This window comes from Melozone crissalis, unplaced genomic scaffold (assembly GCF_028551555.1).
Source record: "Melozone crissalis strain CALT ecotype California unplaced genomic scaffold, PUWL_Pcris_2 ptg000023l_1, whole genome shotgun sequence".
In the NCBI taxonomy this organism is placed as follows: domain Eukaryota; kingdom Metazoa; phylum Chordata; class Aves; order Passeriformes; family Passerellidae; genus Melozone; species Melozone crissalis.
This window is the reverse complement of record NW_026535801.1, coordinates 32,269,554-32,287,211: the sequence shown is the minus strand read 5'-3', so window position 1 is coordinate 32,287,211 and position 17,658 is coordinate 32,269,554. Positions and strand designations below refer to the sequence as shown.

The 17,658-nt window shown below is 42.0% G+C and overlaps 1 protein-coding gene across 1 annotated transcript; it reads right to left on the bottom strand.

The window, feature by feature from the left end:
* Positions 1 to 1,811: 1,811 nt before the first annotated feature.
* LOC128938255 (glycerol-3-phosphate dehydrogenase [NAD(+)], cytoplasmic-like) lies at positions 1,812 to 16,752 on the bottom strand. Its single transcript, XM_054278402.1, is given in 11 exon segments — positions 1,812 to 3,953; positions 5,380 to 5,486; positions 5,639 to 5,872; positions 7,354 to 7,466; positions 9,125 to 9,263; positions 10,457 to 10,597; positions 12,466 to 12,643; positions 16,296 to 16,477; positions 16,480 to 16,520; positions 16,523 to 16,617; positions 16,619 to 16,752. Coding segments are annotated over 11 exon segments (1,461 nt in total). The 3' UTR covers positions 1,812 to 3,856.
* Positions 16,753 to 17,658: the final 906 nt, after the last annotated feature.

The following is a 17,658-nucleotide window of genomic DNA, read 5'->3' as shown; positions in this document are numbered from 1 at the left end:
AAAGAAAGGGGATGTAGTGCTTTGTATTGAAAGGGGAAAAATCTATCAGCCTGTTAGAGCTCTTGTGGTCAGGTTCACCAGTACCTGCAAAGCAGCTGCATCAGTGAATCAGTGAAGTAAAACTGCTACTGCCTTAATAATCTGAGCTTTCATTGTAATTTCTTTGTGCTGCAGCCCTTGAGCTGCCTGTGAACTGCAGAACTGGACATGGCTTTGGGGGGTTGGGCATGGAAGGTACTTCAGTCAGAAAAATGCAACATCATCCATCCCAGCAGTGGGTTAGCAGCTGCTAGCAGCTGTGGCCTTGTGGGAACTCCCAGGGAATGTGTCAGCTTAAAGTGGCAATGAACTGGTAGCTGTCATAGAGAATATTTGAGTAAAGCTGACTACCTCAGTTCTGTTTGTCTTTGCGTTCAGCTTTTAGCCTGCTGTGAACTTCCAGATCTTAACATGAATTAAGTCAAATCATGTCTCAGGTTTTTAAGAGTAAAATTACTACAGTAGGAAGCATAAGCCATTTTTGAGTATAGAACACAGCTAAAATTGTAGCTTAAGCAGCTCAGTTATATAGCCTTAAGTGTAGTTTCTGCCATAAAATTCAGAATTCTTTTAAATAAATGCAACGTTTGCTGTGTTAGGTGTCCTGACCACACATGACCAGTCCCTCCTATTGCATCTCTTAAGTGTGAAAACTTGGAAATACAGCCCATGGAAGCCTTTGTGTTTCCACCAGAGAAGACTGGGCAGCAGGAGCCCTGGAAGTTGTGCTGAGATGCATGAGTTTGCTCATCTGTAACAGAAACATTTTTGGTGTATAGTGTCCACAATTTTAACTTTATAATTTTTAAAAAATATTCCACGTTTGCTTAGGGAAGATAAATTAGTCTTGCAGTCTTTTTTGGTCCCGGTAGTTCAAATAATTTCAATTAGAAATTGAAGCAAGTCATCTTTTAGGAACACATTTTTTCTAGTGTTGCAATTATAAGGAAGAGGGATAGCTTTTGGCTGGAGAATGCAGCAAGTAAAATCATATGGAAAAACAGCAATTCATTCCTCCTGAAATGAGTTGAGGTCTTGGGATACAGTCAGGGCCCTTGATGTAGGTTAATTACTGAATTATATCCCCCATTAATTGACTGTCAGTCCAACACAGCTCATTCTTTCTGCTGAGCTCTAATAAACTGGAGAGGCTGATGTCTGAGAGCAGACATATCCACAATCCCTTATGAGACCAGTTGTTTTTAAATCTTCCTGTCCTGCACATCTTTCTGCTTGATGATATTCAGTAGAGAGGGAGGTGTGCGTCCTTCCTTCCCCACATTTCCAAGGAGTGACTTCCAGCCAGCTGAGCAGCTCAGGGTGTTTTCCCTGCAAGACTGAACCCCTGTTTTTAGCTTGTTTGGATGTGGGGGTGCCTGCCTGCATGTATGTACTGCTCTGCAGGATTTGGGGCTGTTTGTGCACTGAATAATGGGATCTTACATTACCAGACTTCCAAAGTGCAAATGTTGCCTTTTTATTGTGAAGCTTACCTTGCAGATAAAACAACAGTTTTGAGAGAACTGGCTGACCTTGAACATGTGTTTCCTATTTTGGTACAGAATGTAAATACAGAACTATTTTACACAGATTTTGGCTGGACTGAGATATAAGGGCTAATTTCCTTATTTTACTGTTTAAAAAAGGTATGTCATGCAACAGAAGAAAAAACTGTTCTTCAATAAAATATCTGTAGAATATTAATTCTTCTTGTCCTTTTCTTTGAGAGCTGACAATGATTAACTGCAAGAGTAAGAGCAATAAAGGACCAGTATTACAACAGTAATTTATTTTGTGAGAATGTTGAAAAATGAAATTACATCAAGTCTGCATACTGATCACTTTATTAAACTGTTATTTGATACACTTTGAATGTAAAATATTCTATGTTATTATTAGCTCATTCATGACTTATCAGAAATTCAGCCTGATGGTGAAGGAAGGAGGTTCCTGAATTCTCTATCCCATCCTCATGTATTTGATACTTCAAAACTGTGCAACTTGTATTTTTCCACTTCAAATTGAAGATCATAAATTCCCTGCTTTGTGGGAAGGATTTGGTCACATGATTTCCATTTCAGTGTTAGGAATGTTGGTGTTGCTCTGCAGAGCCCCAAGCTGTTAGCTGTGCCTGGAGTCTGAGCAGGAGGAGCTGAGCTACCCTTGCTGCTGTTCAGGAGGATCAGGGATGCTGCAGCCACTGCTTTTGGTGCCTGAGCTAGCTTTGCTAGCTGTGAGACTGAGATTTTTTTACAATATATTTGTAATTACAATACATTATTTTATATATATATTACTCTGGTAAATGTGAAAGACCTATAATTCCTCTAAAATCAGTTGAAATTATTTTATAATTAGCTCATTTTTTTCCTCTAAGCAATATGACAGCGAATACATAGATTTAAAAAACCTTGCCTTCCTCTCTGCTATTTCAGAAAATCTGATAAAGCACAGCAAAAGTAGGTTACTCTTCCTTTTTTTTTTTGCCTTCTCTCAAAATAGGAGTATTTCAAAAGGGGATTAAAGCTTATAAAATGCGCCACTGTTCATTTTGTAGATGTTTTTAACTCTGAAAAATATCAGGTATGTAAATTTACCCAAGTACAGCTATAAGGTTAAAAAACTTTAATGTTTCTAAAATTCACGCCACTGGTAGCACAATAAAAACCCCTGGTCTGTGAACCCAGTTTGTGTTTAAAATTCAGAAGCAGATGGGAGATCTCTCTCCTGGAGTGTAAGATGTGCTGCTGGAGCAGGATCAGGACACAACTCTGCAGGCTGGGAAGGAGCAGTGGAGTTTCCTGGAATGCAGCCTGGTGTGAAATGCCAGTTTACAGGAGTTCTGTGCGTCTATAGCGGTCATCTCCATACAGGTACAGAAAGTCAAGTATCACAGAGAGTTTGTCACTGTTACTGGTTGCCCCCTCAAAATATCAGCAAGTGCACAAGCTGCAAGCTGAGCCCTGGGTACATCTCCCTGTCAACCTCCACTTACCCCCTCTCAGCTGGTTCAAATTAATGGTGAGGACTTGCTGAGAAAATCTGATGCTAACAAAATTGTCTTTGGTTATTTCGGATGGTTTTTTCTATATTTTAAAGGAATACAGTAAATTTAATCAAGGTCAGATTACTATTGAGGATTCCTAGTGTCCCAGATTTGAAACAAACAGTACACCCATCCCAAACCCTTTCTCCTTTCCCCCACCCCTTAAACTGTTTTATTTATACATCTGATGAACATTCTTGTGTGTCTGAGTACAGTAATAGTACCTATTTTTCCAAAGAAGCTTCTACTGGGAAACTAAATCAAGGAAGGCCTAAATGTCCCAGAATACAAAATGTTTGTGTTTGAGGGGAATTATGGAAATCCAGCATTTGCCCATGCAATTGCATCTAACTGCTCTTGGATTTTTTAAACTATGATTTGTCTGTTTGAATTAGTTCTTTGATTTTGCTATGTGTTGTGCCATTCTAGAAGTAACTGTAGGCAAAACGTTGAGTTCTATGTGAGCTATTTAGCTCTGTTGTAGAAATTACAAGGGGAACTGTTTTCAGTCAGCAAGAAAATAATTATAGGGAAATACCCACATTACTAACTCAAATGAAATAATGTTAAGTTTTACATTTGTTTCCTATTCCTTAGGTGTAAATTGAAATTAAAGGCAGATGTTTTTACCCCCAGGACAAGGGGAATTAAATACATTCTTTGCTGCTTTTACAACAAGTGTCACACAACCTGTTTCTCTACTTCAATTGCTGTGGAGTGGACAGAAGTCCCAGGAAGGTGAGAATTCAGCCAGGTGAGGAGAAGGGATCTCTACATGTGCTCTGGGTGGTTCTGCAGGCACATGATGAAATCCTGGATTGATCGACCCTCGTAGCAGATCTTGTAGATGGTCGTAAATAATGGAAACCTGAAAGAAGCATATAGGAATTAAAATAGTTTTAAAAGCTTATATGAACATTTCTATTCCATTTTAATGGAAAGAATTTTTTTGTTCTGTTGAAAGTGAAAAAATTCTGTCTCTCTTTACAATATAATTTTAGCTTGGGGCTGCCTTTATTGGAAGACTACTGGGCGAAGAAGAGGAGCTAAAGAGGGGCAAATAATGGGTGTGACAGCACGGAAAAGCTGTTTTGGAAACAAAGTACCTATCCAGTATTTTTTATTTAAAAACAATTTTGAATTGCATATCCTCTTTTCCTGCTGTGTGCAAAATGGATATATTATTTGCAGTCGTTACTGATATCCAAAGGACTAAAAGGAATGAAAATGTCTAACGATTTTCTTTTCTTGGCTTAAAGGATTCCTTTCCTTTTACAAGCTGTCTTAGTCATTATGTGGTAAAAAATGAGTCCACTGAATGACTTGGAGCTGAGCATGTAACAAAGGGCAATTATAGGATAATTATTAGATCAAGCTGTGATTTAAAGCTGCTGTCAAAATGAGCTTTCCTTTTCGCTCTCATTTTTGAAAGATATTGCAACTTGAATCTTCTCTATCTGTTCCAATTTTAATAAGTTTTTATGGATTCATTTAGCAGTGTTTGACTTTTCAGTACTGCTGATGTATGAGAGGAAATGGGATGGAGGGAAGTCTAGTTTTTCTTTTGTGTAACTTGAGGCAAAGGTTTCAAATTATTTATAATCTTACCTCATCCCAAGCAATTAGAGGTACTTTTTACCTTTACTTTTTACCTTTATGGGACTAAAGCATTGGTATCAGCACACATTACCTTTTCAGTGCATGTAAAAATCTTTGATTAGGAATATGATCCTGAAATTTGTACTGGATAACCATATTCAGGTTTGCAATGAGAGCAGGGCTGCTGCAAGCTGCAATGCTGGTATAGTGAGAACAAGAAACCTTTTGGCCCATGAATCGTGTCTGCAAGATAATTCTATGCACAGCCTGAAATCTTATTTGGGGGATGTCTGGGAGGCTTCTTTACATTATAATTTCTTTTGTTTCCTGTGTATGGGCCATTCACTTAAGCGTTGGTGATGATTTTTGTGGGTCCCTTCCAACTCAGAATATTCTGTGATTGTTTTCCCTGCTGTTCTAATATGTGATCTCACATTACTGTATTAGGCACTAACAGTATCCCCTGAACCCACTCTATCTGTGACTTGTTTTTTCTAACAATGCTCAGCCCCTCTCCCATTCAACTGACCCTGGCAATGAGGAGTCAAGCCAGGCTCTAGCAGGGGCCCACAATGTAGAAAGCTGTTGTTGCAGAAATGAACAAGATATTTAAACACAAGTACAGTTAAGAAGGTTATTAATCACTCATAATTTGTTGTTGTTTTTGTTGTTTTTTTTAAACTCAAAGCACTTACTTATGGAGCAAATCCTTCTGTTTCAGAATTTTGTAGACTTCAGCTGAGGTCTGAGGACCTTGCAGCTTTTGTCCATTCAGCATCTCCTTTTCCAGCTCCTCAATGGACTAGAAGAGAGAAGACTGATTACTTGGGTCAGAGGGGAGGATACTGCTGTGATACCAGCAGTTATCAAGAAGGTAAACAATTAATGATGCCTTTGTAAAACACAGAAGGACTTCTTCATGCGTTAACATAAAATATTTCAAATCCTCCTTACTTTTCCTGTGCGAGCAAAGGCTTCTGCTACTTTCCTGTTGCGTCCCCCGTAGCAGGTGGTGATGAGATCAGCCACCCCACAGCTCTCCAAGAAGGTGGCTATTGACACTGGCCCCTTGCAGAACATCTTGGCAAAGGCCACCATCTCCATGAGGCCCAGGCGTATCACTGCTGCCTTGGTGTTGTCGCCGAAATTCAACCCGTCGCAGAACCCCGCGCCCACCGCCACGATGTTCTAAAAATGGGCCAGTGCAAAACACAGGGGAGGGAAGGAAACAGTCAGCCAAGGTCTGCAGCTTACCAGCATGCACTGAGCTCCAAGGAAACCCCACAACTCTGTCTTCATCAGAACAAGGGTTAATTTCCAATGGCCATGAGTTTATTTTATGAAGAAATGGGTGAGATAATGTTGAGCAAAAGTCACTGGAACTTTAGAAGATTTTTGAGTATCTACTCTTACTCCCATGGGCAAAAACCAAAGCAGTGTTTTATACACTAATATTGCAATCACATAGCATGTATGCAATTAGTGTTTTGTTTTCCTACCAGTTCCAAGTTGGATCTCACTGACCTTTCTGTTTAATTATTTAAAATATCCCACACAGAGTCATACCATTCTAGGTTTTCTTTGTGGGTCTCTGATTTGAGCAGGAATGGATTCTATGAAGATGCTGCAGTAGATCAAATTTTGGGTTTACCTACAAATATCAGTAGAACTGCCCTTGTCTACAGCTCTAAACAAATCTCTCAGGATCATAAACATCTTCACAAGTCCTCACCATTGTTCAGCATGCTTCCCTTCCCACCTTCCAATTCATAAGTCCCTAAATAAATGTAGTTCAGTGTGTATGAGTAATATGCCACTTAGTGCTACTATTGGTATGTTTGCAACCAAACCAATGATTTCAAGAAGTGTAATGAGTTATAAAACAGTAAAAAATTCTCCCATCTGTTTTTGCCCCACAGAGTTCTGCTCTGTTTGGTTTTGTATGTCAAAAAATTTTATTTTTGTATGTGAAGTTAAACAGAACCAATTCTTTCCTCATCAGTCACCCACCCCCTCCACGGAAAAGTGAATAAATGACTACATGTATAAAGAAGTAAAAAGGATCACATGCTGAAGTCACTTTCAATTAATATAAAAGTAAACTCTGAATCTCACACTATTGTCCTCTCCTTGGAAATTTGGTGATTCTGGTGTCATTTCTGATCCCACCTGGAATCCCCATGTGGACATTGCTGAATGCCACACAGATGTGCTGCCAATACAGAGCTTTGCTTCTGATGTGAATTTTCTAGCAGGTTAGTACTTAAACCATGGACATAATTATTGGTGGAGCTAATCTATGTAGTGAGAGTCTTTGTTCCATGTGCTCACAACACGCATACAAGAAAACACCATGGACTAAACTGCTCTCAAAAACAGATGTGCCTCTGGTAAAATAAAGATAAAAATACAAGTATTTTTAAATACTTCGCCTGCAGCTGCATTTTAAATAAATTTTCCCTTTTTGGGGGAATTTATTTCCCAGGTTGGAAAATTTATTTCCCTGGTTTATTTTCCAGGTTGGAAAACTGGCTTATGAATGATGCATCTTGTCTGCACTCATTCACTCACATGGTGACAAGACTCAAATTAGACCCCGTGGCTTACAGAAGACTCAGGTGAGGTTAGAATTTGGTCCTAATAAAACATACTGGGTTGAAAACACTCACTTTTAAGGCTCCACAAAGCTCCACTGTATCGGAGTCAAGCACCACAGTAATCCTGAAATTGGGGGTCTGCATTAATTCTTTAAAGATTTCCCCTTGAGCTTCATTTTTGCATCCTGTGGGAAAGAGGGATGAAAGAGCACTTTTACAGTATTGCAGAGTGCACACAATTCACCTGAAATAAGGTTCTAGGGACTACTTCAGCTTTTGTGATCCCATTCCCAAGGTGTTGCTAAACCAGAGATTTGTGCAACAGCAGTTTCTGCTGCTGGATGCCAGTGTTAAGTGTTGGCAACTCCTTGGCATTGATCAATATTGCCTAATGACACTTTAAAGGGCTTAAAGGTAGATACCCCTTAGTGAATCTTTCTGCCTGGGAAAGCTTGTACAACCACAGACCTTACAAAAGACATTATTTACAAACTGCTTCCTGCAGGACAATGGTATAATTTCTCCTTTGAAAATGTAAACCTGTGTCACTGTTAAGTAGTATCATGGGACACAAATTACTATTGCCCAGTGACAGGGGTAATAGTCCCAGTTACAGGGGGACCCAGAGATGATGAAATGGAAGATTGGCACTGCTAAAACCTTTTTCCTGCCAACTCTATAGAGGTCATGTATCATGTTGTTGCAGTGTTCAGCCAAGGAGAGCCCTTAGTGCTAAAGGAACTGAGATTTGCCTTGACCCAGCAAGCCCATGACCAGCTGGGCAAAGACCTTTGAATAGAGTTGCACTTGAGTTTTGTGCAAGATAGCTTGATTGCCTTCAGGGTGAGCTCAGCTGTGAGTTTTACTAGCCAGGGGCACCACACTCTGGTAGCTGGGAGGTTTCTCACCATCTCATGAGAAACTTTAGGTTTGCTTCCTGTTCTTCACAGTACCAGTTCTCTTTGAGGTGGCTGTCTCTGGACTGCATGGCTTTCCATGGGGACAAAAATGAGGGGCAAAGCTCTTTGCACAGTCATCATTACATTATGGCTTCAAACCAGGCCAGGAGAAGTTAAATTCCCCCCAAGAGAATTAATATAACTCAGCTCTCTTTATCATATCTAGTCCTATTTGTGCCTAGGTGCTTATTCAGTAACAAATGCCCAGCTGGTACAGTTGCACCATTACTATAATATTTGCAAGGCAAAAGAACTGGCTTGCAACACAATTTGTTTTTCTTTTGCCTTTTCTAGCTATGGAAGGATGTAACTTTTAATTTTGACTGGCTCTGAAAATGTCTGAGTTTTCAAAACTACTGGATGAACTTTCCAAATCAGGTCAGACCCAGTCCTGGGAGGATCTGAGGCCGTGTCTTGGCAAGCAGTCCAACTGGGAGAGAGGAACAGAATGTTACTGGATTTTCTTTTCCAAACAAAGAAATTTTAAGATGAAGAAACACACCTCTGGGAGTGTGAGCACATAGGAGTTTATGATTACACTTCTTTATCTAGAGTGCATTGTGTATCAGCTGCTGATGTATTCCATATTGAGCTCTACAGACACAAAAGGTGGCTCTTGCCAACTCCTACAGAAACAGGATTAAGCTGTGATATTTTCAGTGGATTAAATTAACTCTCAGCACTGAAGCCCACTTTCAGTTTGGATCTGATTTTTTCAGCACCAAATTCTCTGGAAATAATCCTGGCTCCCTGAAGGAGCTCAGCAGGCACTGCTCCATTCAGGGACCACCTGGGACCAGTCACATCCCTCTGCTTCTTCCAGAGGTTATCCTGCCACAGGTGACTTTAAACCCCAGCTCTAATTGGCTGTTTGCAATAGTTACCAATGGTGGTTTCACAGAACTTCTCATCAGCCACTTCTTTGGCTATGTTGGCCCCCATCAGCACACTGATCTCTATCTTCAGCTGCTCTCGAATGAGGTCAGAGATGAGCTTCAGGCCATCAGGACCCTCATCAATCCCCTGAAAAGAACATAGTTAAAGCCAGGGTATTAGAACAGGAAAATGACAGCAGTAGAGCACTGGCAAAGCAGAAGGTGTTCTATTGCTTGCAGCTCTCTGGTTTGAATTTAAAAAAAAAGGGTCTTAAAATCACCAGTGTTAGCCATTAATACAAATGCTCTGGGTTTGTACTTTGGTAACTGCAAATTCAAGGCAAACTCAGGGAGAAGGGGTGACAGTCAAGGTAATCCTGCAAGAGGCCTCACATGAAGTGCTGCTGTCCTGAGGCTTGCTTTCTTTGATGTTGTATTTTTCCTTTCAGTTTAATTTCTGTAGTACAGGAAAAGACATCTAAAATGAAGTCTATAAGAAATGGCTTTTCTGCAAGATCTAAGTATAAATCAAAGTGCTTTTTGGGTGTTAAGGAGTATACTGAATTGTCCTGGGTTTTTTAAACTAAATTTGCAGAAATTTCCTTCCTCTCTTCTCCTTACTGCTGCTTATGAGACAATTTCTATAGAGCAGAAGAGCTGGTATTGAAGTCCAAAAACTTGAATTACATTTATTTCTTTACAGTTTTAAGTGGGATATTTCCTGTAATGCAATCAAACAAAGAAGTGGTAAGACTACATTCCTGTGCTTTGCCTCTGGCTTTTAGTTTGACATTCTCTTAAAATATTAATTCCTTTAAAGATTATGACATCTGGTACCTCTCTAACCTTAAAAAGCGATTTCTCCATTCATGCCAGCTTGAAATTGCTTCAGTTTTGCAAAATCATTAGTGTTATTATGCCATTTTAATGCTGCCAAGAACAGCTTTAGCATGTACTTGGAAGAGGCACTTTGACTTGGAGTTCTCAGTTAGGAGTTAACTGAGGCTGTAGTCTCAGAGTATTTTTTCTGGCAGCAGTGCCAGCTTTACGCATCCCTTCCTCTGCCCATTTTCACCTCCATGCTGGTCCAAGTGGGAGCTGATCCAGACTAAACATGACTGGCAAAAACAGATACTCTTAGCCTGGATAGGTTGCCCCATCCTTCCCTCTCCACAGCCACGAGAGCAGAAGGACTGGCAGAGCTGGGGAAGATTTAACTCTTGCAGAAAGAAATGCTTGTGTTTATGCAGAGCATGCAGCTGAGGGCTGCAGCTCCTGCCCTTCAGTTGTAGCTGTTTATTTACTCCATTTTGACTGAATACTGTGGAGACAACAACTTACCTTGATCAGGGAAATCCCAAATGTCCCAGGTTTTATCTGTCCTGCAATCTGCCCACAGATCCGTCCAATAAATTGATGTGGCAGAACAAACACTAAAATATCTGCCCCGTTTGCTGCTTCAGCCACGTCTGGCACAGCCACCTGGGACAAGAGTGACAAACAAAATGAACCCCAGGAATCCTTGCAAGACACCATCATGCCAAAGCCATGGCAGATGCAACGTAAATGTCCTTAATTTTAACTGGCCCTGTTGCATAGATGCCAGCTTTCCACACAAGCAGCTACAGATCTCTTCTGAAATATCCAAAGCAGCTGAACTGTTTTGGGGTTGGATTTTTTATAATTTTTTAATAATTTAACCCTGTGTGGATAATCTGGGAAAGATTTTATACTTCATAAATTTGTGGTGTGCTGGGAAGCCCTTTGCTAGTTCAGCTTCTTGACCTGGTTCCTGAAGATGGCTGACCAACCCCATATGATTCTTCTGGAATGAGTGATAGCACTGGGGAACACAGGAGAAAAATGGGGTGGTGGCACAGAGGCTCTTCTAGAAGTCTTTGTTTTCCATAGGTCACCAGCTGAGTTACTGAGGGATAAACTGTATCAAAAGACAGAGATTATCATCATCTTTGGGTGTGTGTCTGTGTTTTAAATATATAGTAATTTTCCCAAGAGTTACAAAAACCTATAAAACAAGCTTTAAAACTACCTAGCTGTATCTTTTTCCAAATGCTGGCATTACTCAAAACAACAATTCAAGCCAGGCTACAGAGGCAACAGCAGGTGAATTTGAGCCTGCTAGAAGCAGTTTGCAGTAGGAGCAAACAGCACTCTTGGATGCAGCCTTAAGCAAGTGGGACTCCCAGCAAGAAAACCAGAGCTGCTGCCAGCCAGGCTGCTTCTCTGGGAAAACAGTGAAGTGGGAGTAGGGCAGAGGCTGGCAGCACTGCACAGGCTGTGCTCCTGTCTCTCCAAAATTCTGCAGAGCAATGCAAGGAAAAGCTCAGCTTGTTTTTCTTTTTTTTTTTTTTTTCCTCAGTTGGAGATGGTCTGAGGGTCCCTCTACTGCAACCAGCTGGTTTTTGCTGGTGAAGCCTCAGGCTTTGCTCTAAACAGGATGAGACTGGCCTCAAGGGATGATGACAAAATCTGCTAGAGGGTTGTAAAAATAACAGTGACAAGTCAGTTGTAACCCAGGAGAACTGTGTGCCAAGTTCAAACACTAGGAGTGCAAATATGCAATCACAGCACAAAATGGAATACTAAATATAACCACTCCCCAAGCAAGGAGATCCACCACATGCAGCATTTTAATTTCCCTTTACAACTGCAACTGCTCCAAAAATGTGGCACTACTCACAAAGCAGCAGCATCTGGCAAAATCTTGAACAGCCAAACCCCCTCACCTCACTTGCTTCAGTAGCAGTAAATTATCTAAGGTGATTAATTTAAGTAGAGATGTGTAACTTGGTATTTTAAATGTCCATGAAAATAAATAGCTTATATTTTTTGATGGAATTTAGAACTTTATCAACTACAGCTATCCTGAAATCACCCATGAGCTGATAACTCATTATTCACCTCCTTGTAAGCCACAGCTCTGCTTTTGATTTTTTTTTTCCCTGAAGAAAGAACAGTAGCTTTGCCTGTTTGTCCAGAAGATGCTGTGGGTTTGAAATAGCTCTGTGTAGACAGAATTCTGCCTGCCATTTCTAAGTTGTGCTGATTTCTGCCAGGGAGGAGGATGGTGTGATACCAGCACAGACACAGTTGGTGTTTGAAGTTGTTCGTGACATACAAGACAAGCAGAAATCACAGAACTGATTTATATTCCAGAGAGTTATAATGGAGTAAGTTAGATGGCAAACCAGAACAAAACAGTGAATTGCTTCCTGATTTTTATTTTTCAGACATTGCCTCCCTTATTAACAAAAAAAAAAAAATTAAAAAAAAAAAAAAAATATATATATATATATATATTCAGTTATTTTATTTTTTTTTCAACTTACCACATTGTGGGGTATCTTATACCCAGGCAGATATTTAACATTTTCATGTTCCTTGTTGATGATTTCTGAGAGCTTTCTTCCATTAATGATCTCTTCAAATACCCACATCTTGACAGTGGGATCAAATCTGTTTGACTTCTGGACATTTTTGCCAATGATTCTTGCTATGGCTGATCCCCTTTAAAATAAAATAAAATAACTTAAAGGGGAAAAGTACTTTTATTGTGAATTGGAAACACTAGTTACTTTAAACATCATAACTCATAAAAAGCCTGTGCTATAAAGCTGTCTAGGTGCTTGCAACATTTATCAGAAAGTTTTATCCCCTGCTCTCTATCAAGAGCCCCTCAAGTTTAAGAACAGAGGAAGTAGAACAGTGGAAAAATGTAACTGCAGTAATGGAACTGAAGTAGTATCAAAGGTTACAGAGCAGGAGTGTGATGTACCATCAATAACACTAAAAATACATTATCTGAGATTAAAATCTCTTGTGGTCCTCAGATAATTCTGGTTTTTATCAAGATCAATAAATGTAAAATAGTCCAAGTGGTAAATAAGTGCTGAGCAACCTTGCTGTGACAGTCTTTGTGCATCTCATGTAAAATAGATGCATCCCACTTTCCTATCCGTAACCAAACAGTTACAATAAGAATTTACATAAGAGCTAAATAATCAGAAACAAAACCAACAACCCTTCAATCTGGTGGTTTCTACTTATTGTTCTAATTATCACTGTAACAGCACCTGTAATACTTGCAGCCTGAGGATATTTTACCCATCCAGTTTGTTCATCTTGAGTTATGCTGAGCATTTTTAATTTCAGGTCAGACAATAATTTTATTCCCCATCATCGCTGCAGCCTTGCAAATGCTCACATGGCAAGGGAGAATTAGAAACCTCACAAAAAATATTGGAAGTATTGTTTAATGAACTTAAAATTATTAGAGGAAGAGGGGTGATTATTTTTACTGCTCTCTTCCTTCTCTCCATTTTAATATTACTTTAATCTCTCAAGCATTGGCCACTTCATTAACACGAGTGAAAGAGAAACTCCAGTTGCAGCACTCTTGTCCTCTGGCCCACTTGTAACAAGGAGCATGAACAGGATTTAGCTGTGGTGTGTGTTCTGGAACTGATAAAGTTCTTGGGGATATCAAAGTCCAGGTAGATCTGTGCTGTTAATGATTCAAAGGGAAACTGCATTGTAACTGACCCTCCTTGGTTCACCCATATTTTTCATGTAACCAGTTTGCATAAGGTTAAATTGCTTAATAACTAATAAGGTCTTATTAATAGGTAATTAAGGTCTTAATCTTTAATGATAAAGAAATCCTGCTGAGATCACCTTTCACTTCACCCAGTGTTGATTATATGCTATATCCTGAGCTGCTGTAGTGCTTTTTAAATTTAGTTACTTAGCTTTTTGGGTGGTTTGTGGTTTTTGTTTTGGGGGTTTGTTTTATTTTGTAAGGGATGATTTGGTTTGGTCCTTTACAATATTTAGGGAAGTGTTTTAAGGGTGAACCTTTACCATAAGAGTTCTGCTGTTTTGAAAGAAAGGCATGCAGTTATATCATATTTTCATATTATTTCTAAAATTGCTTATATTCTGATTCTCTTGCCCTGCTATCAACAGAAGGCACATTCAAAGCTTGAGCTGAGGATAAATTTTGGCTCCACACAAGAAACATGTTTTTACAAGAAAAAAGTTTGGGGTTTTTTTTATAAACTTTAGATATAAATCTATTTTTCAGGTTGCCCAGCACAACCTGGATGATGAACTTACACATCAATCCTACCCATAAAAATAACTTTTCTAGCTAAGTACCAAGAACATACAATTTTCTGTTGAAAGAAGCAGACTCCCGCTCTAATCCCTGAAACCCTGAATGGGACTTGCAACTCTCAGTAGATAAACACAAACCCTCCTGCACCTACTGGCAACCACAAAATGCTGTGCAGCACTTGCTTCGCTCAACCATATCCATGAGCCTCCTGGCAGTGTTGACTTAGCAAGTCCCCGTGACCTGCTGAACTTCTGCAGCTGACATGAGCTTTTGCAACGTTGCTGTGTCACGTGTCAGCCACGATTCTGAGCTGCAGGAAAGCCTCAAGAGCACGGATCTGAACTGCTGGCCAAATATTTATGAGGAACATGAGGAAAAAAAAATGTTTGCCAAAGGTAAATGTATTTCTCTGTAGCACTAAAACAACCTGTTCTGCCACCAAGGCTATGAATAAATGTTACTCATACGTCAGGGCACAATGCTTATGTCCTCCCTGATGATTTTAGAATTGGTGTATAGGGTAGGAAGCAAGAGATGGGCCCAGGCAGACAGGCAGAATGGGTAAGTAGACGGTGTTGAATGGGCTGGGGTCTCAGTATCTCTGCAGTATAGCTGAAGTTTGTAGGTACATGTGGAAAAACAGGGAATTTCCTCGAATACAGATCTGAATACAGCTAAGTGACTTCAAATGATGTCTCGTGGGAAGGTGGACGGCCTGGAAAAAGCAGGAGGTCCCTGCTTGAGGATATAGCAAGGGAATGATGAAGTTTGTAACTGTGAATTGACCAAAGGTAAAAAAGTTGCCTTCCAAACATGCAGTCATGGCTGTTGAGGGCTTGGAAGAGGCAAAGAGCTGTTACCTTGTTACAGGCAAGCGAGGGAAGAGAAAGTGGCAGGGAGAGGGATGCCTTCCCTGAAAAAAACATGTGAAAGCAGCAGTTGAGGAAACAAATGATGGGGCTAGAGAAAGCCAGAAGTGTGACAATGAGGTCCAGAAGACTTGGCTGTGCAGTTCCATGTGAAAGGCTGTGAGATGTCATGCACAAAGAAAATGCATTGCAGGCAGTGGACTGTTTTTACAAGGCAGGAAGGCAGAGAGCTGTGCTTTAACTCTCCTGTGTTCTCAGCAGCTCACCAGCAACCACTCCCTCATTTACTGACTCTTCTGGCATTACTTCCACCTAGCTGTCAGATATTTTTAAAATCTCAAGGAGCTTGCTCTCCTTGTACAAAAACAATCACCAGAACCTGGAGGCTAGGTTTGCTAATCCCAAATGCATGCACGTGCATGTTGGTCTGTTTGTTTGTGCTCAGTGTACAGAAAGCATAAGAAAAGTAAGATGCTAAGTCCTGTGAGGTGGATCTACTGATCTTACTGGGATCTGTCAGACTCGAGGAGCTCTGGAGACCCGTGCTTTTGTCCAGGCTGGAAAGGACCAAGCAGTAGCAAACATATTCTTAAGAATGAGGATAAATGGGAGACCTGAACACAATGCTGTGTCTGCATTAAGAAGCATAAGGACACACTGAGGAGGATGGAAGTGAAAGGTGCCAATACCTCGTGGCTTTAAATGAAGCCTGTGCCCCGGTTCCTTCAGAGGAACACAAACAGCATCACCACCCTTCACACTGCTGAATGCTGCGATTTGAACTGCCGGGCCCTGCAGCAGGCACACACAGCGACAGCTGCAGCTCCGGGCCTCTCTGGATTCTGTCGCCAGGCTTTGAGCGGCTCACACACCTGGGATGGTGCTTTTCCAGTTCTCATTGACCGGTGCATCTCTCGGGACCGATGGTCCCTGCCCAGGAGCCCAGAAGGGCGGCAGGACGGGGCCGGGGTCGCGGTTTCAGGACCATGGAGACCCCTCGCCCCCGGCCCCCCCGCTGCCCGTTCCGCACCTGTTGCGGAGCCCCCGCCCGCCGCGGGGGGAGGAAAAAGGAAACACCGAGAAAAGAACGGGGGAAGGCGGAGGAAAAGGGAAAAACATGAGGAAGAAAAGGGAGGAGGACAAAGGGAGAGCCCCCCCGCGCTGCGGCACTCACCAGTTCCCCGAGCCGACGATGCAGACGCGGAGCGGCGACATCCTGCGGGCTGCGTCCCGCCCGCGGGGCTCGGCTGGGCTCGGCGGGCTCGCTCCGTCCCTCCCGGCCGCCAGCACCGCCCCTGGCGCCCGGCCCGGCCCCCGGCGATGCGGGAGCGGCGGGCGGCGGCCCCGGGGCAGCGCCGGCTCCTCCCCGGCCCCGCCCGCGGCCCCGGCGGATGCTCGGCCGGGCCGGTCCTCTCTGCTGGGAGCGGGGGGATTCGGTGCCCTGGAAGGGGAAATGGGGGAAATGGTGCCTTCCCCGAAATGTACGGGCATAGGACTGCGTGGGGAAAGCGGGAAGCCCTGCGCTTCTCGTGGGGTGGGACCTTCCTGCTCACCGGCAGAGCCCAAGGTTTCGGTAGGGGGGTAACGTGGCAGAGTGTGGCAGCTGGGCTCTTCGGGACACTGAGAGACATCTCAAGGTCCCAGCTGCCCTGCCCCACGAAAAGTAATGGTTTAAATCCTTCAGTCACATTAGGAGCACACCAAGAAAAGGCTATGAGTGCATTAGCAGAGCCAAATTCAGCTGATAAACCCTGAACTGTCACAGCTCTTAATATGGGACATCAAATACAAGTTGTCTGCAGGGAAGAATAAAAAGGAGTCTTGGTCCTTTTCTCCTACATTGTTTAATCATGCCTAACACCCTTCAAAAAAACCACATTTTACCTCTCAGCCCTTTAGTACACCCTGTCTCCTGTTCAAAGCATCCTTCTCTCATTTTTGAGCCAAAGGACTGCACTTGCCACCTCTCCTGCTCTTGCACTCCCCCTTCCCCTCATCCTGCCGTGTCAGGGTTTCTGTCTCTGCCGGGGGCTGTAGGCTCAGCAGTGACCACATCTGCTGCCCTCAGCCCAGAGCCTGCTCAGTGGGCTCCTGGCTCTGTGGGATGTGGACACCTGACCCTGTGATTCATAGAGGGAGGCTGGCTGCCAGCGCTGGAGGAGCCTGTGGGTGTTTCTGGAGGTACACATATGTTCATCTCGCCTGCTGTCAGCTCCATTGGCTCAATTATTTGGTGCGTCCTGATAGCAATGACTGTGTGGACTTAGCAAAAAAGACTAGAGAAAAATCTTACAAAATAATATTTTGAGAAAATATTATTTTCTCAAAATATTATTTTGCAGGACAGCTGGTGAAAAGGAAGGTGTAGCTGGGACCTGGGGCACATGTGAAGCCTGATGGGGATTCTGCAAGAATATGCCTTACTTGCAAGCAAAGTTTGAGCACAGCCAAGGCACAAGAGCCTTTCTCTGGTTCAAGGAACATTAGCAGTATCCTGCTTTTTCATCATGATTTGCTTCTTCTTCTATGTCCCTTCA